The following is a 24,551-nucleotide window of genomic DNA, read 5'->3' as shown; positions in this document are numbered from 1 at the left end:
TTGTGCTTGTGTTGGAAATGGTCGACAATGGTTCGATGCTGGAGTCAAACTTGTGCCTCTTCTGCCTTGAAAACAGTCCAATTCCGTTTTAGAACGGTTGTTGCCTTAATTTTTAGAAAGGCAACACCTTTGAACCCTTTGCCAGAGCAAGCTTGCGCCCCAACTGTGGCTTGGGCCCAAGTCGGAAGCCACGCCTGGCGCTTCAATGTTGTTCTGAGGCTGCGCTCTGCCCCATGCCCCACTGTATTGGCTAAACCTGCCGCCTTCGTGCGGCCACCAACTACTGCTTGGGCAACATTTGAAGTTACATCGTCGAGCAATTGTCAGCTTGAGGTACGTTGAGCAGCGCCCAGCGCCATCTTTGCAGCACAGGATACTTTCTTGCCTATATAATAGCTTGACCACATCATTCACGTCATCTTTTGCGATATACTGCAAGATACACAAAATATCTACCATGATGTATTGAAACAAAGCCATCTTTGAAAGAAAAACCATGTCTCATGCCATCAAAGGAAAGACCGCCATCGTCACCGGCGCTGGCAGCGGCATCAATCTTGCCTTTGCTCAGCAGCTCCTGGAAGGCGGATGCAATGTTCTCATCGCTGATCTCTCGTTACGACTCGAGGCACAGCGATTGGTAGACGCACACACGAGCCCAGCGGAGGGCAGGGCTCGCGCCGTCTACCAACACACGGACGTCACAAACTGGAAGCACCTCGAGCGCATGTTTGCGGAAGCTGAAGCCCAATTCGGTGAGATTGACATTGTTTGCCCGGGTGCCGGTGTCTATGAACCGGTAAGTGCACTCTTCAAGCCTCTCCCGGATAAGTGCTTCTGTGCTAAATGTTGTTGTTTGAATAATTCAGAGTTTTAGCAGCTTTTGGTATCCCCCTGGAACTCCAAAAAGCCGCGACAGCGTCGAGGGTGGCCGCTACGCAAGTGTTGACATTAATCTTGTTCATCCAATTCGGACCACTCAGTTGGCTCTCGCTCGTTTCCTCAAATACAAACGCAAGCCGCGAACTGTTGTCATCATCTCGAGCACCAATGCTCAAGATACTTGCCTTTCCACGGCTATTTACGATGCCACCAAGCATGCGACAAGTGGTTTTGTCCGAGCCATGTCAAAGATTGACCAGGTCCATGTCCGAATTGCGGCAGTTGCGCCTGGTATCATCAAGACACCTCTGTTTATGGAAAACCCAGATAAGCCGGCCATGCTGGACGGAGACAAGGACATCTTGGTTGAGCCTTCCGAGGTTGCCACAGTCATGGTGTGCTTGATTGAGAGAGACACTATATGCTCCAAGATTGACGAGGCAAGGACAGGCGCGCAGGATATCCCGATTGGTAGCGGCACTATTTTGGAGGTGACCAAGAATCGGGTGCGGGCCGTCCATGCGTATCATGATCCTGGGCCGTCTGGACCTGGTGCGGTTGGGTCCAACTTTGAAGCCTCGGAGGCTACGACTTTGGCTTTGCTGTGTCCAGGTTGGGGTGAGCCCACGATCCAAAAAGAGGAGTTGACATAGGCCCTGGGTTCGACATGAATATTTTGTATTGATAACAGATCAGAAACGTTGTATTTCCCAACTTCAATAAGATAGTCTAGTCCGCTTTCTAAATCATCTTTGCATTGCACTTGCTGGTTAATAACATTGCTAGAATAGCTTGCTTCTGTCCCCTAATTAATTCCGGATTTACCTTGCAAAATTGTCCTTCGCAGGATAGCCATTGATTTAGCTTAAACCTCCTTCCTCATGTCTTTCTTATAATCCTTCTTCCCGTTTTTTGTGCGCCATCTCCTTAGCTAGGAGGTAACTCACTCACTTGGCGCAGCGACGCCAATCGATGGTGGATGACTGATCTCACGCAACTCCGTCGCATTGATACATAGTAGTGAAACCGGGCTAGAAGTGAGAGACGTGCCGGGTGTAGCACGTCTGAACTTGAAAATACCGCCAGAGAGGCGGCTAAATGGTATCATAACGCCAATTCATTGGACAACTGACCTCGGCCCTCGTGTTGGAAGCTGGAGCTGCAGACCATCATCGCTATTGCCCGAACCCACCGCGCTAGCTTCGCGCTCTTCACACGCCATTCTGGCGTCCACTATTATCAATTGATTGCACGAGAAATTGGATGGATTGTCAACCCACCAACCAACCGGAAGCTATTGGCCAATATAACATTGTAGGCATCTGTAGCCTGCAGCTTCTTCTAATTAATCTAACCGTTTTAGGCATCTGCAGCCTGTGCGCCATCAGCCCCGCAAGTTATCTTGAAGTATGCACGATCATCTCCACCCGTTGTGCGGAGGCAAGGTGACCGACCCTATTGGCTAGATACAGGCCCAGGCCTTTATTCTGCGATTCCTGCCAGGCTGAAGCCGACATCTATAACGGACTGACCAGCTGGCAGCCCGTTGAATCCACTACATGGCTTGGCGTATGTAATGACTTCCCAGCTTCCAAGACGATTTGCCCTCTTTGATTCTCCATCGTTATTCTTTGCATAGCTAACAGTTCTAACTCTTACTCCAGATGGCAGGCAAAAGTATACCCTACCTAGCGTCGAAAGGCAAGAGCGGTTACTGCATTCGCAATGCACTGCTCATGCCAGGGTTGCAGTCCAATGGCGGTTGTTTGCATCACAGCATCTGGAACAACAATAAAAACGGACTTCACCAAAGCTGGCAACAGAAAACGGCAAAGCTGGCAGCAAGGTGTATAACCAGCGACGCAAGGACACAGCTCGAAATAAAGGGGGAGCCAAGCCCATCGACTGACGCTGTTACAAATTGGCCAACCATGAGACAATGGATCACAGCCTTTGGTAGGACCTAAAGCGAACTCTTATTCTTCTTGCTGCACTGCACAGTAGTGCTAACTATAAATGTATCCTTAGTATGCGTCTCTTCCTTGGGAGCTTCTGCTTACTACGCAACTCGCAATGCCGAAGACCCTGCAACATCGTCGACCTTACCGCTCTCGAATGTTGCTGAGATCCAGCACGACCATAGTCCAAGGAACTTGCGCGATGCCCTGGGCGAATTCACAAACATCATTGGCAAGGAGCACGTCAGCACCTCCGACAAGGACATTGAAAATCACGCCACATCTAGTTGGTCCTCGCATCCTGCGAAATCCACCGAGCGATCTTTTTGTGTACTATGGCCTGGAAGTACAGATGAAGTGTCGCAAATCATGAAAGTGTGCCATAAACGTCATATACCCGTTATTGGATATAGTGGCGGAACCAGCCTTGAGGGCCACTTTACACCTACACGTCACGGAGTTTCTATCGACTTTGGTCGTATGAATAAAATTTTATCCTTTCACAAAGAGGATCTTGACGTTGTTGTGCAGCCTGCTATAGCGTGGGAGGCACTAAACGATCATCTTGATCAAGAAGGTCTCTTTTTTCCACCAGACCCGGGACCAGGCGCCATGATTGGCGGTATGGTTGGTACTGGATGTAGTGGCACGAATGCCTACCGATATGGCACTATACGAGAGTGGGTTTTAAGCCTTACTGTTGTTTTAGCTGACGGTACCGTCATTAAGACCAGACAGCGGCCCAGAAAGAGTTCAGCTGGATACGATCTCACAAAACTCTTTATTGGTTCAGAAGGTACGCTTGGCCTTGTGACGGAGGCTACTCTGAAAATTACCACGAAACCAGAATCGACCAGCGTCGCTGTGGCTGCCTTTCCCTCTATTCGAAATGCTGCCGACTGTGTGACAAAGGTGGTAGGGAAAGGCGTCCCGGTGGCTGCTGTCGAGTTGCTCGATGATAACCAGATCAAATGCATTAACGAGGCCGGTCTGACCTCTCGAGCATGGCCGGAAGCTACCACGATTTTCTTCAAGTTTGCGGGAACCAAGGCGGGGGTCAAAGAGCAGATTGCGCAGGTCCAAGCCTTGGCCCAGGGTGCATACAGCACCTCCTTTGAATTTGCTAAGAACCAAGAGGAGCAGGATGAGTTATGGAGTGCTCGTAAGGAGGCTCTTTGGAGTGTGTTAGCCGTCAAGAAACCAGACGATCGCGTGTGGACTGGCGATGTTGCTGTACCTATGAGTAGACTGCCTGACTTGATTGAAGCTACCAAGGAAGACTTGACCAAGAGTGGATTATTTGCTTCTATTGTTGGTCATGTTGGAGATGGCAATTTTCATGGTGAGCTGACCAAATGCATCTACCTAAAGGGCCAATGCTAATCAATCCTAGCAATGATACTGTACAATGATCAACAACGAACACAGGCTGAAGCTGTGGTACATCGAATGGTCAAGCGGGCAATCGATATGGAGGGCACTGTAAGCGTAAGTTGATCCCGATGTCCTGTATAGGCGTAAAAATTGACACCTTGTAGGGCGAGCATGGGGTTGGTCTGGTGAAAAGAGATTACCTCTCTCATGAACTTGGTCAAACTACGGTGGACGCAATGCGACAAATCAAAAGGGCCTTTGACCCACTATGCTTGTTGAATTGCGACAAGGTGGTTCGCATGCAAGACATTGGAGAAGGGAGCACCCAGAAATGGTGATGAGAGACTTTGATCAGAGTGCCTGGGCGGCGCCGACTATCATAGCTGGCTTAGGCAGGAATACACAGACCCCAGAGAGCAGGCACGAGGCTCCAATCTCCCGACAGGGCCTGTTGTCAGTGGCGCGAAACCCTCGGCTTTTCAACCTTCTTGTTCGTCTTGGCTTCAGATTGCATTCAACAGAACACCTGTCAACAATCCGCAGCGGCAAGTTTTTGACAGCTAGAAAGTCAAGTATAGATGTATAAATCGTAGGTAGTCCAGCTTGAGCTACTACGTAGCCCATTTTGCGGGTAACTTAGCCCCTAATCTATCCATAGTGTCAGACGCACTGCACGATTTCCTCATTCACAGTTACCTGGAAACCATACAGGATACATCCTATCCTAAAAGACGCAGATGTACAGCTCCTTCAGCAAAGTTCAAAGTAAGTAGTTAAACAAGGGCTATTCTATGTTAATTTTGGGCTTTTGATGGTTTATGCGATTTCTTCTTGTTGTGTCCCACAACACCACCCACAAGTATATTGGTTTCTCAGCCTTGTGGCACGTTTCAGCCAGAGGGCCACTCTATGTATCGATCCTTTCCTTAGAAATATAAATGTGTTTGACACTTGACAGACTTTGGGTTTTGCCAAATCTTGTTGTATATAAAAATATATAAGGGGTGCAGGCAAACCCAGGTGTGTGTGCCGAAATTGTGGGACAAGAATGGATCCGCTGCACCAATAGCAAAACTCGATGTCGTCTTGTTCGCTCCATGGCATTATGAGTTCCTAGGGGCGCACCAGTCTCAACGCTAGCGTCTACTTACCACATTGAGTAAGTCTACCCCGGCAAGGATGCCGAGCCTCGTGTTTCTCCACGAGCCCCAAGGCGGCGAATAGTTCATGTTGCCAAGGTTTACCCCACACAGAGGCATTCTGGGGCTGAACTTCACGAGAGGCCAGAGCACCATTGTATGCGAAAGTATTGGGGGGCTCCCATTTTCTCTACAATTCGAATTACCTTTGATCTCGAAAGCTGGCGATAGGGTGCGGCAGTTGTGTTAGCCATCAGCACCTTACTTGTTAGATATGATAAATGCCTTGCCTCCGGCGTTTATACAAGCCTCCAATAACACCTCTTCATCATCTTGCCCTTCTTCAGCGTCCTGCTCTCTCAAAACCCGTGGATTCGACACCAAAGTATTGAACAGTAACGCAACCTCGACATCATGTCAGAACTTTGCAAGACTCCGTCCAAGAGCTCCGCAACCATGGAGGCGGTTGAGACAACTGGACAACTGAACGATGACCGCGCACTTGCGCAGTTGGGATATGCTGCTGAATTACCTAGGAATATGAGCATGCTCAGCATCCTCGGACTCTCTTTCGCCATTATGTCTGTACCTCTTGGCATATCGACAACATGGTATATTTCTCTTACCGACGGGCAGTCAGTAACCGCTCTTTATGGTTGGATCTTGGTATCGTTGGTGTCCCTCTGCACCGCCGCCTCCATGGCCGAGATTTGTGCTGTGTACCCAACAGCTGGAGGCGTATATTACTGGTCTGCTATTCTGTCCACCCGTTCGTGGGCACCTTTGGTCAGTTGGATTGATGGCTGGCTTGGCCTGGTGGGCAACTGGACTGCGGCTTTGAGTATTAACTTTTCGGGCGCGCAAGTTATACTGAGCGCAATCACTTTATGGAACGAGGATTATGTCCCCAACGCGTGGCAGACAGTCCTTACTTTCTGGGCTTTGACATTTGTTTGTGTCCTGCTCAACCTGGCGGGAACCAAGGTTCTGGATAAGTTGAATCAGATTTGTGTCTACTGGACCGTGGCGTCTGTGATTATCGTTATGATCACATTGCTTACTATGGCGGACGAGAAGCGCACCGCCGAATTTGTCTTTGCCCACTATGATGCGTCGGCCGCGGGATGGCCAAACGGCTGGGCCTTCTTCGTGGGCCTGCTGCAAGGTAAGGCCTTTTTTTCCCCTTCCCCCTTCCTACAGCGAAATTGAATATTGTCGTTTCCTGTTGTTGTGCCGAGTTTGTCTACATAATGCTAATCATTTGAATAAATAGGAGCATACACCCTCATTGGGTACGGCATGGTTGCTTCCATGTGCGAGGAAGTTCCGAACCCCGAACGCACTGTGCCCAGGGGCCTCGTCCTTTCTGTGCTTGCTGCAGGGATTACTGGTCTTATCTATATGATCCCTATCCTATTCGTTCTGCCAGACGTCAAGACTCTTTTATCTGTTGCCAATGGCCAACCCATCGGCCTCATCTTCAAGACAGTCACAGGCTCTGCGAGCGGCGGCTTCGGACTCCTTTTCTTACTCCTCGGGATCCTCCTCTTTGCCGGAACAGGGGCCATAACTGCTGCTTCACGCTTCACCTTTGCCTTTGCACGAGACAAGGCCATTCCTGGACATCATATCTGGAGCCGCGTGAATAAACGCCTTGATGTCCCCCTTTGGGCCCTCATCCTCACTGCCATCGTCAACGCCTTGCTGTCTTGTATCTACTTTGGCTCCTCAGCGGCCTTCAATTCGTTCACAGGTGTGTGTACTATCTGCCTCTCGACTTCCTACGGATTACCCGTTCTAGTGAGCGTGATTCGCGGCCGTCGTGATATGGGCAATTCGCCATTTAGTCTAGGGAGATTCGGGTTACTGATTAATCTGATCTGCATCACTTGGATTGGGTTCTCTATTATCATCTTCTGTATGCCAGTGGCCTTGCCTGTGACTGCGTCGACAATGAACTACGCAAGTGTTGTGTTTGCGGGCTTTGCGAGCATCAGCGTGGCATGGTATGTCGCATATGGGCGGAAACATTTCCACGGACCTCCAGCTCTAACTGCGGGTATGTAAGTTTGAGTCTTGGACTCCCTCTCATGTTGTGGTTTTACTTCCCCAAAGTTCGCCTTCAAGGGTCCTTTCTGAGGAGGTCGCATAGACGACCTTGCTCGCACTCAGGCCGAGATATCTGGCTAGTTGAACTTGACTTTACTTTTGAGCTATCATATATGGTACACAGCGGCCGAATTGACAGCCCGCTGCATGATTTAATCCACCAAGTGCTTGGTACCGGCGCAGGTTACTAAACATGGCTTTATGAAGTATGAACAATGATTCTACCTCGATCCTATTCTAAAGATGCCAGTAAAATAGTCCCTTTTAGATTATCAATATTATTTGTGACTGACCCACACAGGGTTCTAACTACAGGATCTTATGATGTTGGCTGTCTCGGTAGCCTAGGTCATTAGTGAAACTCATCTATCGCACAATCATGCTTCTTCGTGGCCTTTGTCTCTTCAAACACCTTTATCACAGGAAGACTCTTGATGCTGGGTTGGGGAATCAAGGGAGATACAGTGGGAAGCTGGCGATTGACTCGGCTTTCCTTGGACTGCTTCTTTATATCCAGTTGGCTGTAAAACACCCCCCCCCCCTCCGAACTCTCGAGCGACTTGCCTTTTGCAATACTCTGGGAGACGAAGTCTAAGACGACACCACAATGACAAGGGTGTTCTCCTTGCTTCCCTCCTACACACACACACATGTCCAACATGTGTTCCTATATGCATCTTTTGTGTGAGGGAACTCTACATTTGTAAGTAACACACACATGACATGCGGGCTGTTGCCAATGGGTAATCAACGCTTAATGGCTCGTCGGCGTACAACGCGGCGCGGGAAATCAGTCGGCCTAGCACTCCGTATTTCCATTCACATTACGGTTTCTTCAGAATTGGCAAAGGCAACCATCGATATGCAGGGGTCATCTATCTCCGTTATTCACTATTTCCACTACCATTTCGTAACTTTGCCGCAATTTGTTAGGCAGTCCTGGCCATGGGTGGTTCAACACGTCAAAGTCTTGGTCCAGGCTCGATTCGTCCGAATGAGAGCCAGCTTACCCGCGCTCAGGTCTTCTGTCTGTCTCCAGAGACGCATGAAATTCCTCTGGTTTAGCTCCTCCGTTTCAGAGAAGTTTGGGTTGATTATGTCGAGGTCAACATTAATTAATGACTCGCATCTATTGTAGTAGTTTGCCAGCAAATCAAACCATTCATTGTACCACTCGTCCCATCTGTGTTCCATGAATGTCGTGCTCTAGATAGAAAATATATGCTCCATGTCGCAAGTCCAAGGCATTGTGCATCGTCTCAATGTCATGTACTTCAAGGACCATGCACCGTATCTGAGTTACGCATGGAGTCCTTGATATATACGGCAAGGCGTGCTGGCTGCAATTCACAGTATCGATTGCGAAGTTAACCCACGTCGGAATGCTGAGTTCCGCACCCTCGCTCGACAATTCGGAAGAGCTGGGGAGAACCCCGGTAAATATGGATAATGGACTCTCGGCAAACGCTGAAACCAGCCGTTGGCGAAGCCTTGCATACCGCGTATGTAACGATGGACTCGAGCGCCACGAACCACTCTGAGTCGGGATAGCACTCTTAACCACCAAGGCTGTGGCAGCCCTTTTCCGAACTACTATGTGCATCAATACTTATAAGCTGGGTACTGGCGGTATTCGACCAAGTGTTTTTGCTCCACGGCTCAACGATCTCGCCCATAACCGCCGTGACACTTGTATACTCTATATTATTATAATATAACTACTATTTATATATAATTGCAATTTTTAAAATCGTCTTATAGGATTTTCTAAGATCCCTAACGCGCTATTAATATCTACCCTGTCACCGTATCCATCATATATTATTAGCGTTTTGAACAAATGCTAGATGCAATGTCTTCCTCTCACCCGCAGCCTCAGTAAAACAACTCGCGCAGACTGCTTAACGGCAGACAACTCTGCCACCATGATTTACGTTGAACTATTATGCCATATTTTTTCAATCTTACCGGCTGAACGACCTCACTTTTCTTCCGTCGACTAAAGCAACTGGTCCGTGATATCTGTGTCGGCCGACAAGAGCAAAGTGCACCAGTGCCCCGATAAGGGCTGTGGCGAACAAAACCGAGGACCAATTAAAATTTCCTGCAGTGACGGGATAGGACTCTGGCCAAAAGGCCCAGAAGAACGTCCATAAGCTGTAGACGACTGCAGCCGCATTCATCGGAATCCCATATCTGCCCAGAGAAAACCGACCATGTGGGAGGGTCTCGGGGTAGTAGATCCTCCTCCACAAGAAGCAGCCAATGCTCAAGCAATAGCATTGGAGAAAGGCCACCGTCGTGAGTGAGGAAATGGCATAGAAAGCAACAGGACTGCCGAGGTAAATGAGCGCCATTGCCAGCGTGGACATGCTGGTCAGAATCGCGGCATTTCGAGGCACGGGTCTTTTTGGATCAATCTTGGAGATCCAGTCGGAGAAGGGGATTCCCTTGTCGCGAGAAAACGCATAGAGATCGCGACTAGCCGCGGTGAGGAATGAAATGTTCGAACAGACCACAAGGAAATTGACGACGACAAGGACGACAGTGATCCAACCAGTTGACATGGCCTGTCGCAGCACGTAAACGGCCGGGTAAGTTGTGCGGTCGCTGAGAGCAACCCCAATGTCGGGAATATGATATACAATCGTCACAACAAGAGGTAGAATCAACACAAAGCCGCATAGGAAGACTGCCAACATTGCCTTGGGAACTGACGAGGCCGCATTTCGAACTTCCTCGGACATGTGCACCGCCTTGTTGATAGTTAATAAGCCGATTCCACACAATTTGCCGGAGATACAATCCATTGGGAGTCTTGAGACATACCACATCAACGCCAACTTCGAAATTCGCACCAGTCATCTGGCCGATCAAGACAGCAAGTGTCAAACTCGGCCATCCTCCGGCATTCTCAAACTCTGTCCATACCTGCTCCGACGTAGCCCTGGGTGCATTCACCCAAATGGGGATTAAAACAGCAAAATAGGCCAGTACATGCAAGCCAAATGCGATGTTTTGCCAACGCGGTAAAGACCGATGACCCCAGATACTACCGGCAAAGGCTGTTATGACAGCCACAACGATGAAGAGAAACACGTGCCACGGCGGGCTTGTATAGTCCGGGTAATTGACAAGAATGGTGGTCTGGATCAAAGTTCCCGTTAAAAGAACGCCAAGTGCTTGACCGGCTTGCATCGCCAGAGTTGATGTCCATCTACCGATCCCAGTTAGACTTTAGTCACCCTCCAACTGTTCTGTCGGGACATCAGAGTCACATCACGTACCCGCTCACATAACTGAGGATTCTTTGCATGCTCTCCGGTGCAAACTCGCTGACCCAATGATACTGTGCGCCAGCAATGGGGGCCATGCTAGTCATTTCAGCCATGCTCAGGTAAATAGGGATGAAGCCGATGAAATTCCAGATGGTCGAGTATATCAAGCCCGGCCTGCCACCATCCAGAAGAGCGGGCGTGATCTGGAACATGCCAAACTCCCAGCCTGCTCCGGCTATCGCAGCGAACGAAGCCACCGAGAAGGTGCGAAAATTTCGGACAAGTTCCTGGCTTCTTCCCATGCGGCGCATGTCGGCAGCGTCGGCGGCCGTGGACTTTGTAAGCCGAAGGTCAGGCTCGGCATCTTCAATTACAGCATCATCGGCTCCATTCTTGTGGTCTCTTGGAGTGCACAAGGTCAAATTGTAATGATAACTGGACTTGTCTCCCAACATGCTGTCGTCCAGTTCAATTGATGTGTCATGAGGACGGTAGACAGACCCTGCCTTGTCAGCCATGATGACGGTAGAGGACAATAAAGGCAAAAGAATATCGCAAAAGTGCGAAAGAAAGTCTGGTAGAAGAAGAATCTCTGACTCGAGAAAATAAGACGAGAAAGAAAGAAAGAGAAACCGAGTGGATGTGATGGCGACTGAAACATCAAGTTGAATAAGGCTTTACATGGGAGCCTACCATGGCCGTCTGCTACCCCGGCACCAACCACCACGTTCGAATGGCCAATCCGGGCGCCAAAAGGTTGGGCGCGACAGAAGAAAAGTTTTGTACACAGTCCAAGCTTGCATAATGTGCCACGAGCCACATTCTAATCTCGCCGCAAATGGCTCTGATCTGATCACACAACATGCATTACCCCATAATGGAGAGACATTCTTGGTTCAAGCTCTTCCCCTCATTGGAGATGACTCCCCACAGAGTAAGCAGCTTGGGATTTTAGTACTTCAATTTGCCCCCAAAAAGCAGGGTCTCTGCTCCAATTGAGGTGTGAGATCGTCACCCTCGACCGTTTTAGGCACGAGCACAGCACCAACCGCCCAAAGCTCTTTGTTGATATGGTTGTCGTGATAAAATGTGTCTTTTGGATACTTTTGCGATCTATCACAGGTAATGCTGAGCTCTTCCTTCTTGATAATTGTTGGTCGCGGCTGTTCTCAACTGCCGAACAATGCCGCACAGGGCAACCGGCGACCATGTTTAGGAGAAGGGCAGATGGCGATGAAGTGCGCTTGTGGAATATCGTGACAAAGACGACTGAAGTGTCGCGAAGGCCATTGTCTTCGTGGCTGTTATGAAAGGGGCTTAAAACGGCTTGAAATGCGCTCATTCTGTGCATATATATCATCTGATGCTTCCTGCTTGTGGTCTCCATGTGTTGAACGTAACTCCTTGTACCAAACAGTTTGGCCTTCTGGTGTGACAATGGCAGAATCGGAAAATCATGGAAACTGGCTTGTCTGTGCAATGACCATTGTATGGGTTTGGTCGACGTTGATTTTCTTCGTTCGTGTTTGGGCAAAAGTCACTGCCAAACGCTGGGGTGCTGAAGACTATACGATATCCGTTGCGTTTGTAAGGTCATCCCGAAGGCACTTTGATTATAGATCCCCTCTCACCTGTTCCGTTATAGTTGGTCTCTACAATGGATATTGTGCCGATAATGTCAGCAATTCATCGAGGATACGGTCTGCCAATGGATCTAATTCCACCCGAGGATCAACTTGTAGTTACACAGGTGCGCAACCATCCTTCAATATAGTCTCTGTCAAAGTGTCATCCAAGCGCTAATACGCACAAAGTCTCTCTACGCCAGTCAGCAGCTCTACATCTTCGCCTTGGGACTTTCCAAGATATCTACGGCACTCTTTGTCATACACTTGGCGTATTCGGGTCCCCAGATTAGACCAGGTTATGTTCTGGTAGGGGTCACCGCGATATGGACAGTAGGCTCTATGCTTGTAGTCGCCTTGAGAGGCCACCGGCGCCATCCGTGGCAAACGCTGGATGGAACGACAACCATGGTGAGCGTGCAAATCTCCTATAGCGCCTATTCTATAGTTCTAACCATCGTCAAAGTATATCCGGTGGATCGTCGTAGAGGCTACCGGTCTCATTATCGAGTTTCTCTTGATCCTGCTGTCCCTGAGCCTCGTTAGCAGCTTGCAACTCAAGGCACAAAAGCGCCTTGTCATCTTGTCTGCTTTCGCTGCTCGCTTATTGTACGCTCCAGCTCTTCTAGTCCGCATGTCGGCCCAGTACTTACGACCAACAGGCTGATTCCTCTCGTTGCTGCGCGGCTCTGGTTACTCTCGCCAGGCGTCAACTCGAATCCGACTGACACGAGCATTGTACCGAGCATAATCACCCAAGCCACACTGCATTTCTCTGTCCTGTCCGCATCCATCACATCGCTTCGCCCCTTTTTGCGAACATTTCATATGGACTACAAATGGGACAGCAAAGTGACGTCAAAGCGCAACTACTCCTCCACGGGGTATACGACAACAGGGCCCTCGGCAAAAAATGTCTATGGAACTTCTTCACAGAGCGGTCAGGCTGATAGACACTGGGCGGACGACTTCACGGATCCGTCTGGCACAGACGCCCATTTCCTAAACAGGCCATCGACAGGAGGCACCGCGAGAAACAACGATGGCATAATAGCGTGGGCACATGTCGACGAGATCCAAATGCGCCCGCCGTTCCCGGCAAAGGCAATGGTCATTCGGAAGACGGTGGATTGGACAGTGGAGTACGAGCCAAATACCAATTTCTGACGCCGCAGGCAACTATGCGAATACATGACGAGATGTGAGCGATCGACAGGCGGGTTGCCGCGAAAGGACCAAAGTTTATTCCTATACGGTATCTGGACGATCTAGACGTAATATTTTGCATGATTTAATGAATTCCACTTGGCATATCTCCGACAACGCGTTTTCACGCAATCTATGTTGACCAGTCTTTTCATCATTGTCCGATATGATCAACTACCAGGCAGCACCACATTAGAGTCCTTGCGCAGAGTCAAATACAACGCTCGCAATTTCCTCTTTGTTCTTGATTGCCATTGCCGACGTTGAATTTGCTTCACAAGTCTTTATCAACAGTATCAGCACGGTCCGGGCTCTCGATTGTTCTGAACTCGAGCCGCTCGGGCTAATGGCGAGCCCAAGCTTCCTCTCAACGATTAGCATATCCAACGAGACTGGATGAAATAGACAAATGCGGCGAACTTCTCCTACGTGTAGAAGCAAGCCCGTCTGCATGTCTGACGAGAGGTAATTAGCCCGCTCAATCGGGGCGAATTGGCGCTGCATCAAATTCTTTTGTGTTGGAAAGCCATGTCTGAGAGACATGGCCTCCGATTGGCACCTTCATGGAGCAGGCTACCAGTCTGGATGATCTTTGCCGCAAAACGGTCAATTGAGTCAGCCCTCTTCATTTGCAAATGCACGTCTGCGACAAGAACGTCGAGCGAGTCCGGCCAACAATGGTGCGGTCAGAATCGTGCTACTCTCGTGCTCGAGAATTGAGGCGCCGTAACAATCGATCAGGATTGCAAAGATGTTTCTGAGGCACTGCCCGTACTTGTAATGGCTTGATCTGTTTTTGATGATTGAGGTGAAATACTTGGACCCATTCTTGGGAAGAATTGAGGTGGTGGGCCGTGTTTGTGCCATTTCGTGATGCGGTGACCCAATGTGTAGCAAAATAGACTGACAGACTAACCACAATAAATAGGTATTTGGGATCTCTTTGTAGTCTGTAGCCAGGCACTTTTTGACAATAAATTGAACGCAGAAAGCGCAAATATTAAGCCATTGTCGCCGCCCAAGCAAACTGTTCTGAAAGCAGGCCCTCGTATAGGGTAGGTGCCGAGTTGCGTTGGGTCAACGGATAGAAACAGATCGACGGGTCACGGAACCATGGAAGACTGTGAACGTTTGAGGCAGACCTGAAGCCCTACACAAGCACAAAGTCACATTGACTTGTACCCTGCAACGGCGACAATGTAGAATAACCCTCTCACCTGCTACTTTACTCAACAAATAGATGCAAATTATCTCAGACGAATGCACCAGACTCTTCTCATGGACAACATTCAAGTGGGTCCGAAAGCCGCACAAATCCACCACATTTTCCCACGACCGGAGGAGTAGAGTCTCTAGACTTCTACCAACCCTTTCTCCCGAATTGCCATCGCCCTCGCAATGACACAATCGAAATCAGCAAAGCGAAAGAGAAAGGCACAGGCCCAATTACCCAAGAAACATGTCAAAACCACGACCATCGTGACACCGCCCCCCGATAGTGATGCCACGCAGTTTGAACCAAAAAACTTGCAGACGGTCATTTCGGACGAAGAGCTCGACATCACCATTGAGACGTTGACAACCCTAGCGCAATATCCAGGCCTTACAAAGTCGAAGCTGTGCAAAAATCTACGAACCGCCGTCTACGATTTCCGGCAGTCATGTACCACGGGCGTGAACTCGGCCGAGGGCGCAAACCTCACCGGTCGCGTCACAGCAGCGCTTGCCGACGAGAAGTACCTCGAGGCCAAGATCTTGCTGGCTGAAATGCGACTGCGAGGCGAAGAACCGAAACTGGGTGCTCTTTGTCGATGGGTTCGGGATCTGGATGTTGTTACGCAGCCCAAGGGCGCGAGCATCGTCAACCCCAACCGCTCCGACAAAGAGAGGGAGCTTTTGGAAGTTCTGGATGCTGTTATGCGCGTCAGCTGCCCGATTGATACCAACCCAGAGGCGAAACCCCCTTCCCAATCGTCCTCCCACATAGCTTTGCAGCCTACCTGGGACTTGCGCCCATCCACAGAGCCACACCAAGTCTATGCCTCGGTCCTGGACAAGTCAATCCTGTCCTCTGGGCCCGACTCGCCCTCCTCCTCTCTCCGCATCATCGAGACGACGCCCGGACACCTCCGCAAACCGCCGAATCATCATCCAGCCATTTTATACACGACAGAACCAAACACCGTTGACCTGTCTTCGGAGCACTCAGGAATAACATATCATGAGCACCCCAGCGTTCCCCACCTTGGCCTTGCCACTGGTGTCCTTTCGCCCGAGGAATGCAAGGCCATCATTGCCACAGGAGAGAGTGTCGGCTTCCTTCCCGACATACCCGTTCGAGAAGGCGAAGATACCAGCGTACTGGCGCACAACTTCTACTGGGTCGTAGACGCGGCGTTTCACGATAAACTCTGGGCACGCATGGCGCCCTTCGTCCCCGCCTCGCTCAATGGCCGTCGTTCCCGCGGCGTCAACAGACGGTTCCGCGTCTACCGTTACGTTCCTGGGGCCGAGTACCGATGCCACATAGACGGGGCATGGCCGCCTTCCGGTATTCGCCCCGACGACACCTATGTGTACGACGATTCCCCTGCAGAAAAGAAGCAAAGTTCCCTATTCACGTTCCTGCTGTATCTCAATGATGAGTTTGAAGGCGGCGAAACAACATTTTACATACCGGGACAGCGTGAGGGGACGCTCAATGCGTATCCTGTGCGTCCGGTCATGGGAGGCGTTGCAGTGTTCCCCCATGGCGAGACCAAAGGAGCATTATTGCACGAGGGGACAAGCGTGCGCAAGGGAGCCAAGTATATCATCAGAACGGACATTGAGTATGATGTTGAGCCATCCGAGGAATAGGCATGAGAGGAATTGGACATGAATTATGACTTTTGAAAAAGCTACTCTCTTGAGGACACCGATATTCAGGAACTTAGGGCGTATACGATGAACCATGATATTGAGTCTTGCAATTTAGCACTCTGGACTCAAGCACAAAATACTCGAATCGCGTAGGAAATGTGGTTCTATTCTATAGGACTACGGGGACTAGACATTTTTCTACGTCGACCGCACAAAGTTTGTGTACCGCCGCTAATTTCTCTGACGGTCTGCCCTTGGTTGGGCACCCGCCGAGCCTGGTGCATATTTGCCCATGGAAGACGAATAACATGGTCCGAGACTGCATGCTCTAGGAAGGAGACCTTGGAACCAGCCCAGGGCGGAGGCTACAAGCCCGGTATGACTGTTGAAGTGCGACCATGGCTGCGCTGCACGGTATGAGTAGGGACATCATGTACCCCGAGCACAAATTCACTAGAACATATACAAGCGACTATAGAAGTGGTACCGTGACTCTCAATCTGTATTAGTCTGCTTATGACCAAGTCCGAAATACTTGGCAATAGCCCCAACAAGGCAAAACTAGCTACAGCATTTATTCACCAACCAAGCATCGAAAAGCTGGCCGAGCCTCAAATTTCGCTCCTTTGAACTACCTAGCAGCTGGGATCCTGATTTAGGCTCATTTCAGCCAGGCCATCTATTAATAGAGCAGTCGATTTGTGCCTAGTAGCTACAGGATCATGCAAAATAACTCCCTCAGCAGCAGCCTCTCAGAATCAAGCATAACTGCCAATATCCTGCTAGTTGTCAACAAGGACTAGCGCTTATTCTGTCGCGTGCCCATCTCAATCGATATTGTAGGTGCGGTTGATTCCAACAGGCATAAAAGACTTGTATAATTGTTCATGTACATGACGCCTTTCCCATCTTAGCCCAAGGCTGGGGGATCGCCGTCGTTCCGTGAGCCCGAGGGCATGGCGGTTTATGCGACGGCGTCTGGGGAACCGAGCCTCTTTTTGGGCTTTGCAGCCGGGACCAGCGCCGGACAGCGCCTGTCAAATTTGTTTCATAAAAATGGGCTGGTAAATAAGTGAAATGAGACATGGGGCCCTTTTTGGATTGCATTTAGAACACAAGAGTCTATATATATTGTCAACGGAATACGAAGGGGATAATTGCCTCGCAATCAGAGCTTTTTTTGTTGTTCACACCACACACATATAAGTATATCGAGGCAGTTCCAAGAAGATACTACATCTTTCGATAGAATTGCCTAAAGTTAAAGGAGAAGATGTGGCTAAATAGCATTCCCGAACAAAGCTAGCATACATATAGCAGACGGTGAATCAGGGAAATTCACTCGGCTCACACAAATATTGATGCTTTTTGAAAAATCACACACTTGCCACAATGGCCGCGTCTTTATACGCCAAAGAACGTTCCGCTCCTCTTACGCATTATTGCGAAATCCATCATGCGTTGCACGGAGGTCACGTAGCATCGCGACAGGGACCGACGCTCGAATCTGAGGATAGTTAGACAAGGAGTCAGGACCAAGTTGATACGCCGATTCTTATGAAACCGACACGGCTTGTCGATGCTTTCAGGTTTTCAGCACGAGTAGGCTGGCATCTGAAGTTACCATCACGGACGTAGTCATAAAAACTACTATCCCAATTCGAGTAGGGTTGGATTTGGGCCCTTTCGACGGACGTTTGGAGGCCAAAGCGTCTTCTGGTCGTTCATCAGTCGATTCTACTTCCACCAAGCAACGTCGGTAGGCAGTCACCTAGGCTGCATCGCAGAGATTTGTCAGCCAAGTCGTATTAATTCACAAGTCATTCCATCCATCTACCCGTTGTCCAAATCCAAATTCAACTTCAAAAATGTTAGCCCGCCGGTATCATAGCCCAAAACTATCATATCATCATGCAGAGCTACACTTGTAGGCCTGTAATCCTTAGCAAGCCAAAGCAGGTTCCTACCGTTGAGAGTTATCCACTCCCCACAAACACATGGAGCATGATTTGGACGCCCCTTTTCTACTGACCCGAGGAACACCTGTTGGTGCGCTCCTGCAACCTCGTCCCAGAGTCGGATGGTACTGCCATCGTCTGAAGCCGAGGCGGATATCTTGCCGTCGGGCGACAGCGCCATGGGAGCCGAATCACCCTCCTCGATGAGCTGCCACTGCGCTCCAGTGGCCACGTCCCAGAGCCAGGGAATGCCATCGCTCAATCTCAACGCAATTACTTTGCCGTCGGGCGAAAAGGCGATAGCCTTGACCTCACCGCTATACCCATCAAGGGTTTGCTGGTGTGCCCCTGTAGCTACATTCCACAGACGAATAGTACAATCATCTGATGCTGAGGCAGCCACAGAACCATCAGGGGAAAAGGCAATAGCCTTAATATCACTGATGTGGCCCTGGAGTATCTGCTCGCAACTCCCCGTAGTAGCATTCCACAGCCGGACACGGCGGTCGCTAGAAGCTGATGCAAGCATTTTGCTACATGGACAGAAGGCAACTGTATTGACAGAACCATTGTGCCCCTCGAGTATTTGCCGGCACTCTCCCGTAGAGGCGTCCCAGAGCCGAACGGTGCAGTCACCTGAAGCTGAGGCGACCATCGTACCGTCATATGAGAAGTCGATTGCGTTGACGCAATGAGTATGGCCTGTGGGTGTCTGTCTATACGCCAGCGAAGCCATATCCCACAGCCGGACAGTCCCGTCGGCCGATGCGGAGGCGATAATCTTGCCATCAGCTGAGAGCGCAACGCCGTTCACTCGATGATGTCCGTCGAGTGTCTCACGTAACACACCCGTAGTAGCATCCCAGAGCCGGATAGTACAATCGTGTGAAGCCGAGGCGATCAACTTGCCGTCAAGCGAGAAAATAACAGCATTAATCCAGCTACCATGTCCCTTGAGCGTCTGTTTATGCGCTCCCGTGGTAGCATCCCAGAGTCGGACGGTACAGTCCCCGGACGCCGAGGCGACTATGCTATCATCAGGCGAGAACGTGACTGCGTTGATGGAGCGGGTATGCCCTGTGAGCGTTTGTTGGTACGCTCCCGTGGTCACATTCCAGAGCCTGACTGTCCGGTCAACTGAAGCCGAGGCAACCAACTTGCCATCATGCGAGAAGGCAACTGCAGTAACTGAGCGACGATGGCCTTCTAGCGTCTGTTGATGCGCTCCCGTGGCCGCATCCCAGAGCCGAACTGTATGATCTCCCGAAGCCGAAGCAATCGTCTTGCCATCAGGAGAAAAGGTTACGCTGCTAACCCAATATTTATGCCCCTCAAGTGCACACCGGCATGCCCCGGTGGCCGCAACCCACAACCGGATGCTACAGTCGCTTGAAGCCGAGGCAACCATGCTGCTATCAGGTGAAAAGGCGACGGCACAGACATTGCCACAGTGTCCAGAGAGCGACCGCCGGCATGTTCCCGTGGCTGCATCCCAGAGCCGGACGGTGCCGTCGCTGGAAGCCGAGGCGATTGTGTTATCATCGGGTGAAAATGCGACAGCCTTGACCTCGGAGCCATGTCCTTCAAGTATCTGCCTGTGAGCGTCCCAATGGTTTCTGACACCAGCAACTGTCTGGATAAACGGCAGCCTCTCTTGCCAATGCGCCTGTCTGACCAGACTCTTCATGGGACTAAACACGAGCGCAGAGCCAAACGCCTGCAACGGGGCTCGTTCAATGATGGATCCGTAGCTGCTGACAAACTTTTCAGCATCCTCCAAGAACGCTGCAAGCTCGCAACATGACCCTGATTCCTGAACGCCATCAGCAACTAGATGTAGTGATAACAGTCTTGATCATACCTGTGCAGCGTGCAGAAGCCTCCGCACTGACAAAACCCCGTCTGGGAGCCTCCCCATGAGTGACAACGCTTCAAGCCAGTGGAGGAAATGTGCCTTGAGAAATTCCAACACTGACTCTCTGCTACACTCGAGACCCGAGGCGCTCAAAATGTGGTCTACCCAGAAGGTGCACGAGTACCTTATCGGGGCCAGCGGGTCTGGCTCGGGTGGTTTCAAATCGTCTGGCTTCAAGCCGTAGTCGAGGTCGTACATGTTCCGACGAAGCACCACGGACATGGCTTCAATTGAGCGTTGAGCAATGCTCGCATGTCCCGGGACATCTCCAGCAGACTGAAGCCCAGCCTTGAATGATTCCAACACATAATCCTTGGCGGACTGGTGGATGATGAAGACCTTGTCATCTCTCGTCATCAGAAACGAGCCGCATTCCTCCACAATGGTCGGCAGGTCAATCCCAGGTTCGACGCCGGCCACAACACCAAGCTCGGGGAGGGAGAGCGGGCGATAGGCCAGAGACGTGGCGACCAGGACGTTCTCGCAACACTGTCGGTCCATTGTGTCCTTCTCCATCTTGCCCATCATTTGCCCATACAGGTTCGGCAGCCCGGGAAGTGTCCTTTCAAGGACCCGGGTGGCGTTCCACCCGTATTCCGAGTCGAGCATTTTGAAGACGAGGGCGACCCAAAGAAAACTGTCTTCAGCTCGCTCGTGGAGCTGGTCCGAAACCTTGGCCATGACAGCGTCGGTATACCCCTTTCGCGTCCGTAGCTTGGAGAGCTTGCGGGTAATGTATTCGTGAACGGGAGCGTCTAGCCTTTCGGCATCGAGCTCGACGGCGGAACATGCCGTGCCCGGAGCCTTGATCTCGAGCGCCGGATCACTAGTGACGATCCATTTCACCTTGTCGGACAGCGTCAGGGAGGCTGAAATAAGTTGAACAAGGTCACTTTGCCCCTCCTCGCACTCGTCAAGTCCGTCGACGGCGAAGAGGGCTGGTGAGAGACCGGGATCTTGGAGCATATTACGAAACACTTCTGATAGAGCGTAGAAAGCATTTTGGTCTTTGAAGAGATTCGCACCCGACTCGTTGTATCTTTGGCGTAAATGTGAGCCGAGATGTGGCTGTTGAAGGATCAGAAGCCACAACAAGGATCGCAGGACGGCCGTTGCGTTATTCAAGGCCGTGTCCTTGCCTTGACAGAAAAAGTATGAGAGGCTGGGTGCGAGAATGGCAGGCTGGCAGGACAGCTCGCGAATGATGCCAATCATGAGCATAGTCTTGCCCGTACCCACGTGTCCCTTGATCCATAGCAGTCGGCTTGGTGAGGATTCAAGGCTGCCATCGTACCAGTTTGTGAATGCGGTGTATTCCCGGGTTCGAAAGATCCAGTTGTACGCACCGTCGATGAGCCCATCCTTGCTTCTCTCAATCCTCTCCATGTCATGCTGTGGGTCGACGACGCGCAGATCTTTTTGGCAGGCTGCGTCTATGTCATCCCTACGGATGGTTTTCTGCAGAGCAACAAAGTCTTGGAGGGTCTGGTGAATGTCGCCTAGCAAGCCCTGCATGCCTTCCGCCCTCTTGGCAAGCTCTCCCAGAACCTCCTTCTCGCGCAGCTTGTTGTACTGATCCGAATCCATTCGGAGAGATTTTTCGGCGGCTTGAATAGACTTCACGTCGGCGTCCCAGTCATCCAAATTCACGAGGTCGCGAAGAAGACTATAGCCTCGGTTTCGGTAGTAGGAGCAGACGCTTCTCATCTGATATAGAAGGAGAGACTTGTACAGATTGACAACCTTGACCTCTAGTTGTTGTAGGACATTTTTGCACGCGCTATCCGTAATACTCCCATCCTCGATATTGATGCTGTCCTTTTTCAGCAAATGCTCGGTCAAGGCGCAATACCAATCCATTCTGGAAATCACATATGTGATGCCAGATAGATTGGATGCTGTCGCTTTTGCGGGGTTCAAGAGAATCTGGATGGATGCGGTTAATGGACGTCGGGGTTCAAGTAGGCATGCTCACCTGCAATCCAATGCAAACGCCAGCCCACGGAAGAGCAGCCTGCGGTATGTTTTGGATGGCCAGATCTACCATTGCCTTGGCCGAGAGGCAATACTCGGCAATATCACTCACTCCCTGCCTGATCCGCGAGGAAGTGCTAACCCTCGCCAGTCCTTGTCGAACCAAGTCCTTCATGCAGTCCTGCCGCCTGGTGGGATCGTTCAGTTCGGCGGAATCATGCTGGCCATCTCCGAGAACAGCCATCAGGATCTTGGCATAAGACTTGACAAGTTTCGCCGTGTCACTCCCCTTCTCAAGGCTTTCATAGGAAGCATGCCAGACTCTTTGGGATGTGGACATAGCGGCGTCAGCCTGTTGTTGTTGTTGGAATTCGGCCACTGGGGGCCCTTTGGTTCGAGGTTCGACGGACGGGGCCAGCAGGGCCACTGTTGGCGCCACGGCCATCTTGGCTTCCTTGTCTGTGCCTGGCGAAGAAGATACTGATCCTTCCGAGATGTATTGAATACCCGGCTGCTCCGAGTCTCCAGAAGGCGTGTTTGGGTAGCGTTTAACGCCTGCGTCCGGTCTCAACCTACCTGCCCTCCTGACAATACGCTGCGCCATCTCCTCGCTCGCAGCCTTGAGCTGTGCCTTGACGAAGCTGACGACGGCTATGCTGCATTGAATCTCGATATCCTCCCGCAGGTAGAGCCCGTCGGCGGGAGCACCGAGCGAATCGAGCAGAGTATCGCGCGTCTCGGCTGGTTCCTCGCCCATTTGGTTTCCCGTGATACGATATTCATTGCGTAGGTCGATCTTCATTGGTGCGTAAAGGTGTGTTTGAAGGCCCCAGGGCATATTATGGAAGCAGCCTATCAAGGAGATCTTGCCAGATCCGACCTTGCCCACCCATGGCATATATTGGATACGCTCCTCAATCTCGTACCAAGTGTTGTAGTACTCGTCGGCAGTGGCTGTACGCGGCGCAGGGATGGGTCGGTGATGGACGACGAGAGGGTTGAGGGTGATGACCTCGTCGTGCGCGTGGAGGATATCGATGGCTAGCTGACGCGGTATGTCGCCCGGGATGGGCGTCAGCACAGAAAAGGTCTCCTTTTTTTGTGGCATTTCTAGTCTCCCCGGATTTCCACTAGACTCTGTTCCTTGGATACAGGCAAGCTTCAGGGCTCACGTTTCGGTAAACGTCTCAACTTTGGCTTCAATGTTACTTGTTGCCGCGAGTAGAGGGCGGTGTGCAGTGACTTGTCGCCGAGTTGGCCCATAACGGCGGGAGGGTTGATGCACGATGATGATGAGGCCAACATTGAAACCTGTTGCGTCAAAAGTGTAAAAGTGTAGGCCTGCGGAGTTATCCTCGGGAGCTTGAATAGCTTATATGCTTTTGACGTGACAAAGCCAGGGGCGAGCGAATGAAAAGATGCTGCCGAGGCAACGACAAGGCCTCGCCTGAGCCTGAGAAGCTTGCTCTTCCAACCAGACAGCATTGACCGTTTCCTCACACTGGCGGCTGAAAGCTGAAAAAAAGCTGAAAAAAAGCTTCCTGCCCTTCTGCCAACCAGCTGCCAACCAGCTGCCAACATGCACACCACCAACGACGCCGATGCGGTGGTTGCTTCTGCCATTTGGCGCCACACCGGGCAACGAGGCTGATGTTCGCTCAGGTTGGCTGAGTGTTGAGAGAAGGTTTTTGCCTCCAAATCTTCTGGCGCCGAATCATGGCATCTTCCACCAGACTACAATGTACATGACACTACACGGAAAGCGAGTAGTAGCGATAAAGATTTAACTTTAATTTTAGCTAATATGCTTATATAATAACTTTTCTAGTCTCTCACTGTCCTTGGCCTGGAACAGCCCAATACTGTTTTAGATTTTACGCTTGCACAATACTTGTATCATGCGTGTAATTTTATTTGACTACAGAGCGAAATAACCAAAAATTAATACTTATATAATAAATAAAAATTTAATACGCACGTAAAACTAATTTTATTACTAGCCGCAAGGTTTCGGGCTCCTAAGATATTTCTACTCTGATATTATTCTTCTAACCTAGAACCGTGTCACGTGTATATCACGTGCACAATAACTACATATACTTCCCCTGGAAAGGCCTTAGCTTTGCTGGACAACAATAAATTGCATCAAGAGAACCAGACCTCACAAACCGTCCATGTCGACCGCCCACTCCTGCTATAGCTCCCGAGTTTGTCCTCCGAGTTTGTGCACCACGTTATCCTGACTCCTCACTGAAGGGCAGGTTGGTTAGT

General features: G+C 50.5%; 7 protein-coding genes across 7 annotated transcripts; 5 read left to right on the top strand and 2 right to left on the bottom strand.

Annotated features, from left to right (window-relative positions):
• Window positions 1-496: 496 nt before the first annotated feature.
• Window positions 497-1,535, top strand: HPGD_1 (15-hydroxyprostaglandin dehydrogenase; the record flags this gene model as incomplete). Its single annotated transcript, XM_014688682.1, has 2 exons — window positions 497-799; window positions 870-1,535. The coding sequence occupies 2 exons, from the start codon at window positions 497-499 to the stop codon at window positions 1,533-1,535; spliced, it is 969 nt and encodes a 322-aa protein (XP_014544168.1).
• A 1,278-nt stretch (window positions 1,536-2,813) lies between these two features.
• Window positions 2,814-4,552, top strand: DLD1_0 (D-lactate dehydrogenase; the record flags this gene model as incomplete). Its single annotated transcript, XM_014688681.1, has 4 exons — window positions 2,814-2,838; window positions 2,911-4,182; window positions 4,234-4,328; window positions 4,379-4,552. The coding sequence occupies 4 exons, from the start codon at window positions 2,814-2,816 to the stop codon at window positions 4,550-4,552; spliced, it is 1,566 nt and encodes a 521-aa protein (XP_014544167.1).
• Window positions 4,553-5,767: 1,215 nt separating this feature from the next.
• Window positions 5,768-7,420, top strand: BAT1_1 (Amino-acid permease BAT1; the record flags this gene model as incomplete). Its single annotated transcript, XM_014688680.1, has 2 exons — window positions 5,768-6,518; window positions 6,627-7,420. The coding sequence occupies 2 exons, from the start codon at window positions 5,768-5,770 to the stop codon at window positions 7,418-7,420; spliced, it is 1,545 nt and encodes a 514-aa protein (XP_014544166.1).
• Window positions 7,421-9,426: 2,006 nt separating this feature from the next.
• G6M90_00g055710 (uncharacterized protein) lies at window positions 9,427-11,258 on the bottom strand (the record flags this gene model as incomplete). Its single annotated transcript, XM_014688679.1, has 3 exons — window positions 9,427-10,218; window positions 10,292-10,679; window positions 10,750-11,258. The coding sequence occupies 3 exons, from the start codon at window positions 11,256-11,258 to the stop codon at window positions 9,427-9,429; spliced, it is 1,689 nt and encodes a 562-aa protein (XP_014544165.1).
• A 919-nt stretch (window positions 11,259-12,177) lies between these two features.
• Window positions 12,178-13,532, top strand: G6M90_00g055700 (uncharacterized protein; the record flags this gene model as incomplete). The annotated part of the gene is made up of 5 exons (XM_014688678.1): window positions 12,178-12,327; window positions 12,386-12,490; window positions 12,555-12,776; window positions 12,832-12,974; window positions 13,028-13,532. 5 exons carry the CDS (start codon window positions 12,178-12,180, stop codon window positions 13,530-13,532), a joined length of 1,125 nt encoding a protein of 374 aa, XP_014544164.1.
• Window positions 13,533-14,969: 1,437 nt separating this feature from the next.
• G6M90_00g055690 (uncharacterized protein) lies at window positions 14,970-16,430 on the top strand (the record flags this gene model as incomplete). Its single annotated transcript, XM_014688677.1, has 1 exon — window positions 14,970-16,430. One exon carries the CDS (start codon window positions 14,970-14,972, stop codon window positions 16,428-16,430), a length of 1,461 nt encoding a protein of 486 aa, XP_014544163.1.
• A 1,836-nt stretch (window positions 16,431-18,266) lies between these two features.
• On the bottom strand, window positions 18,267-23,388 carry HET-E1_6 (Vegetative incompatibility protein HET-E-1; the record flags this gene model as incomplete). The annotated part of the gene is made up of 3 exons (XM_014688676.1): window positions 18,267-20,204; window positions 20,253-22,232; window positions 22,282-23,388. 3 exons carry the CDS (start codon window positions 23,386-23,388, stop codon window positions 18,267-18,269), a joined length of 5,025 nt encoding a protein of 1,674 aa, XP_014544162.1.
• Between the last annotated feature and the right edge of the window lie 1,163 nt (window positions 23,389-24,551).

Source organism: Metarhizium brunneum, chromosome 3, assembly GCF_013426205.1.
Source record: "Metarhizium brunneum chromosome 3, complete sequence".
NCBI lineage: Eukaryota > Fungi > Ascomycota > Sordariomycetes > Hypocreales > Clavicipitaceae > Metarhizium > Metarhizium brunneum.
The sequence above is the reverse complement of the archived record's forward strand: the minus strand, read 5'-3'. Positions and strand labels throughout refer to the sequence as shown.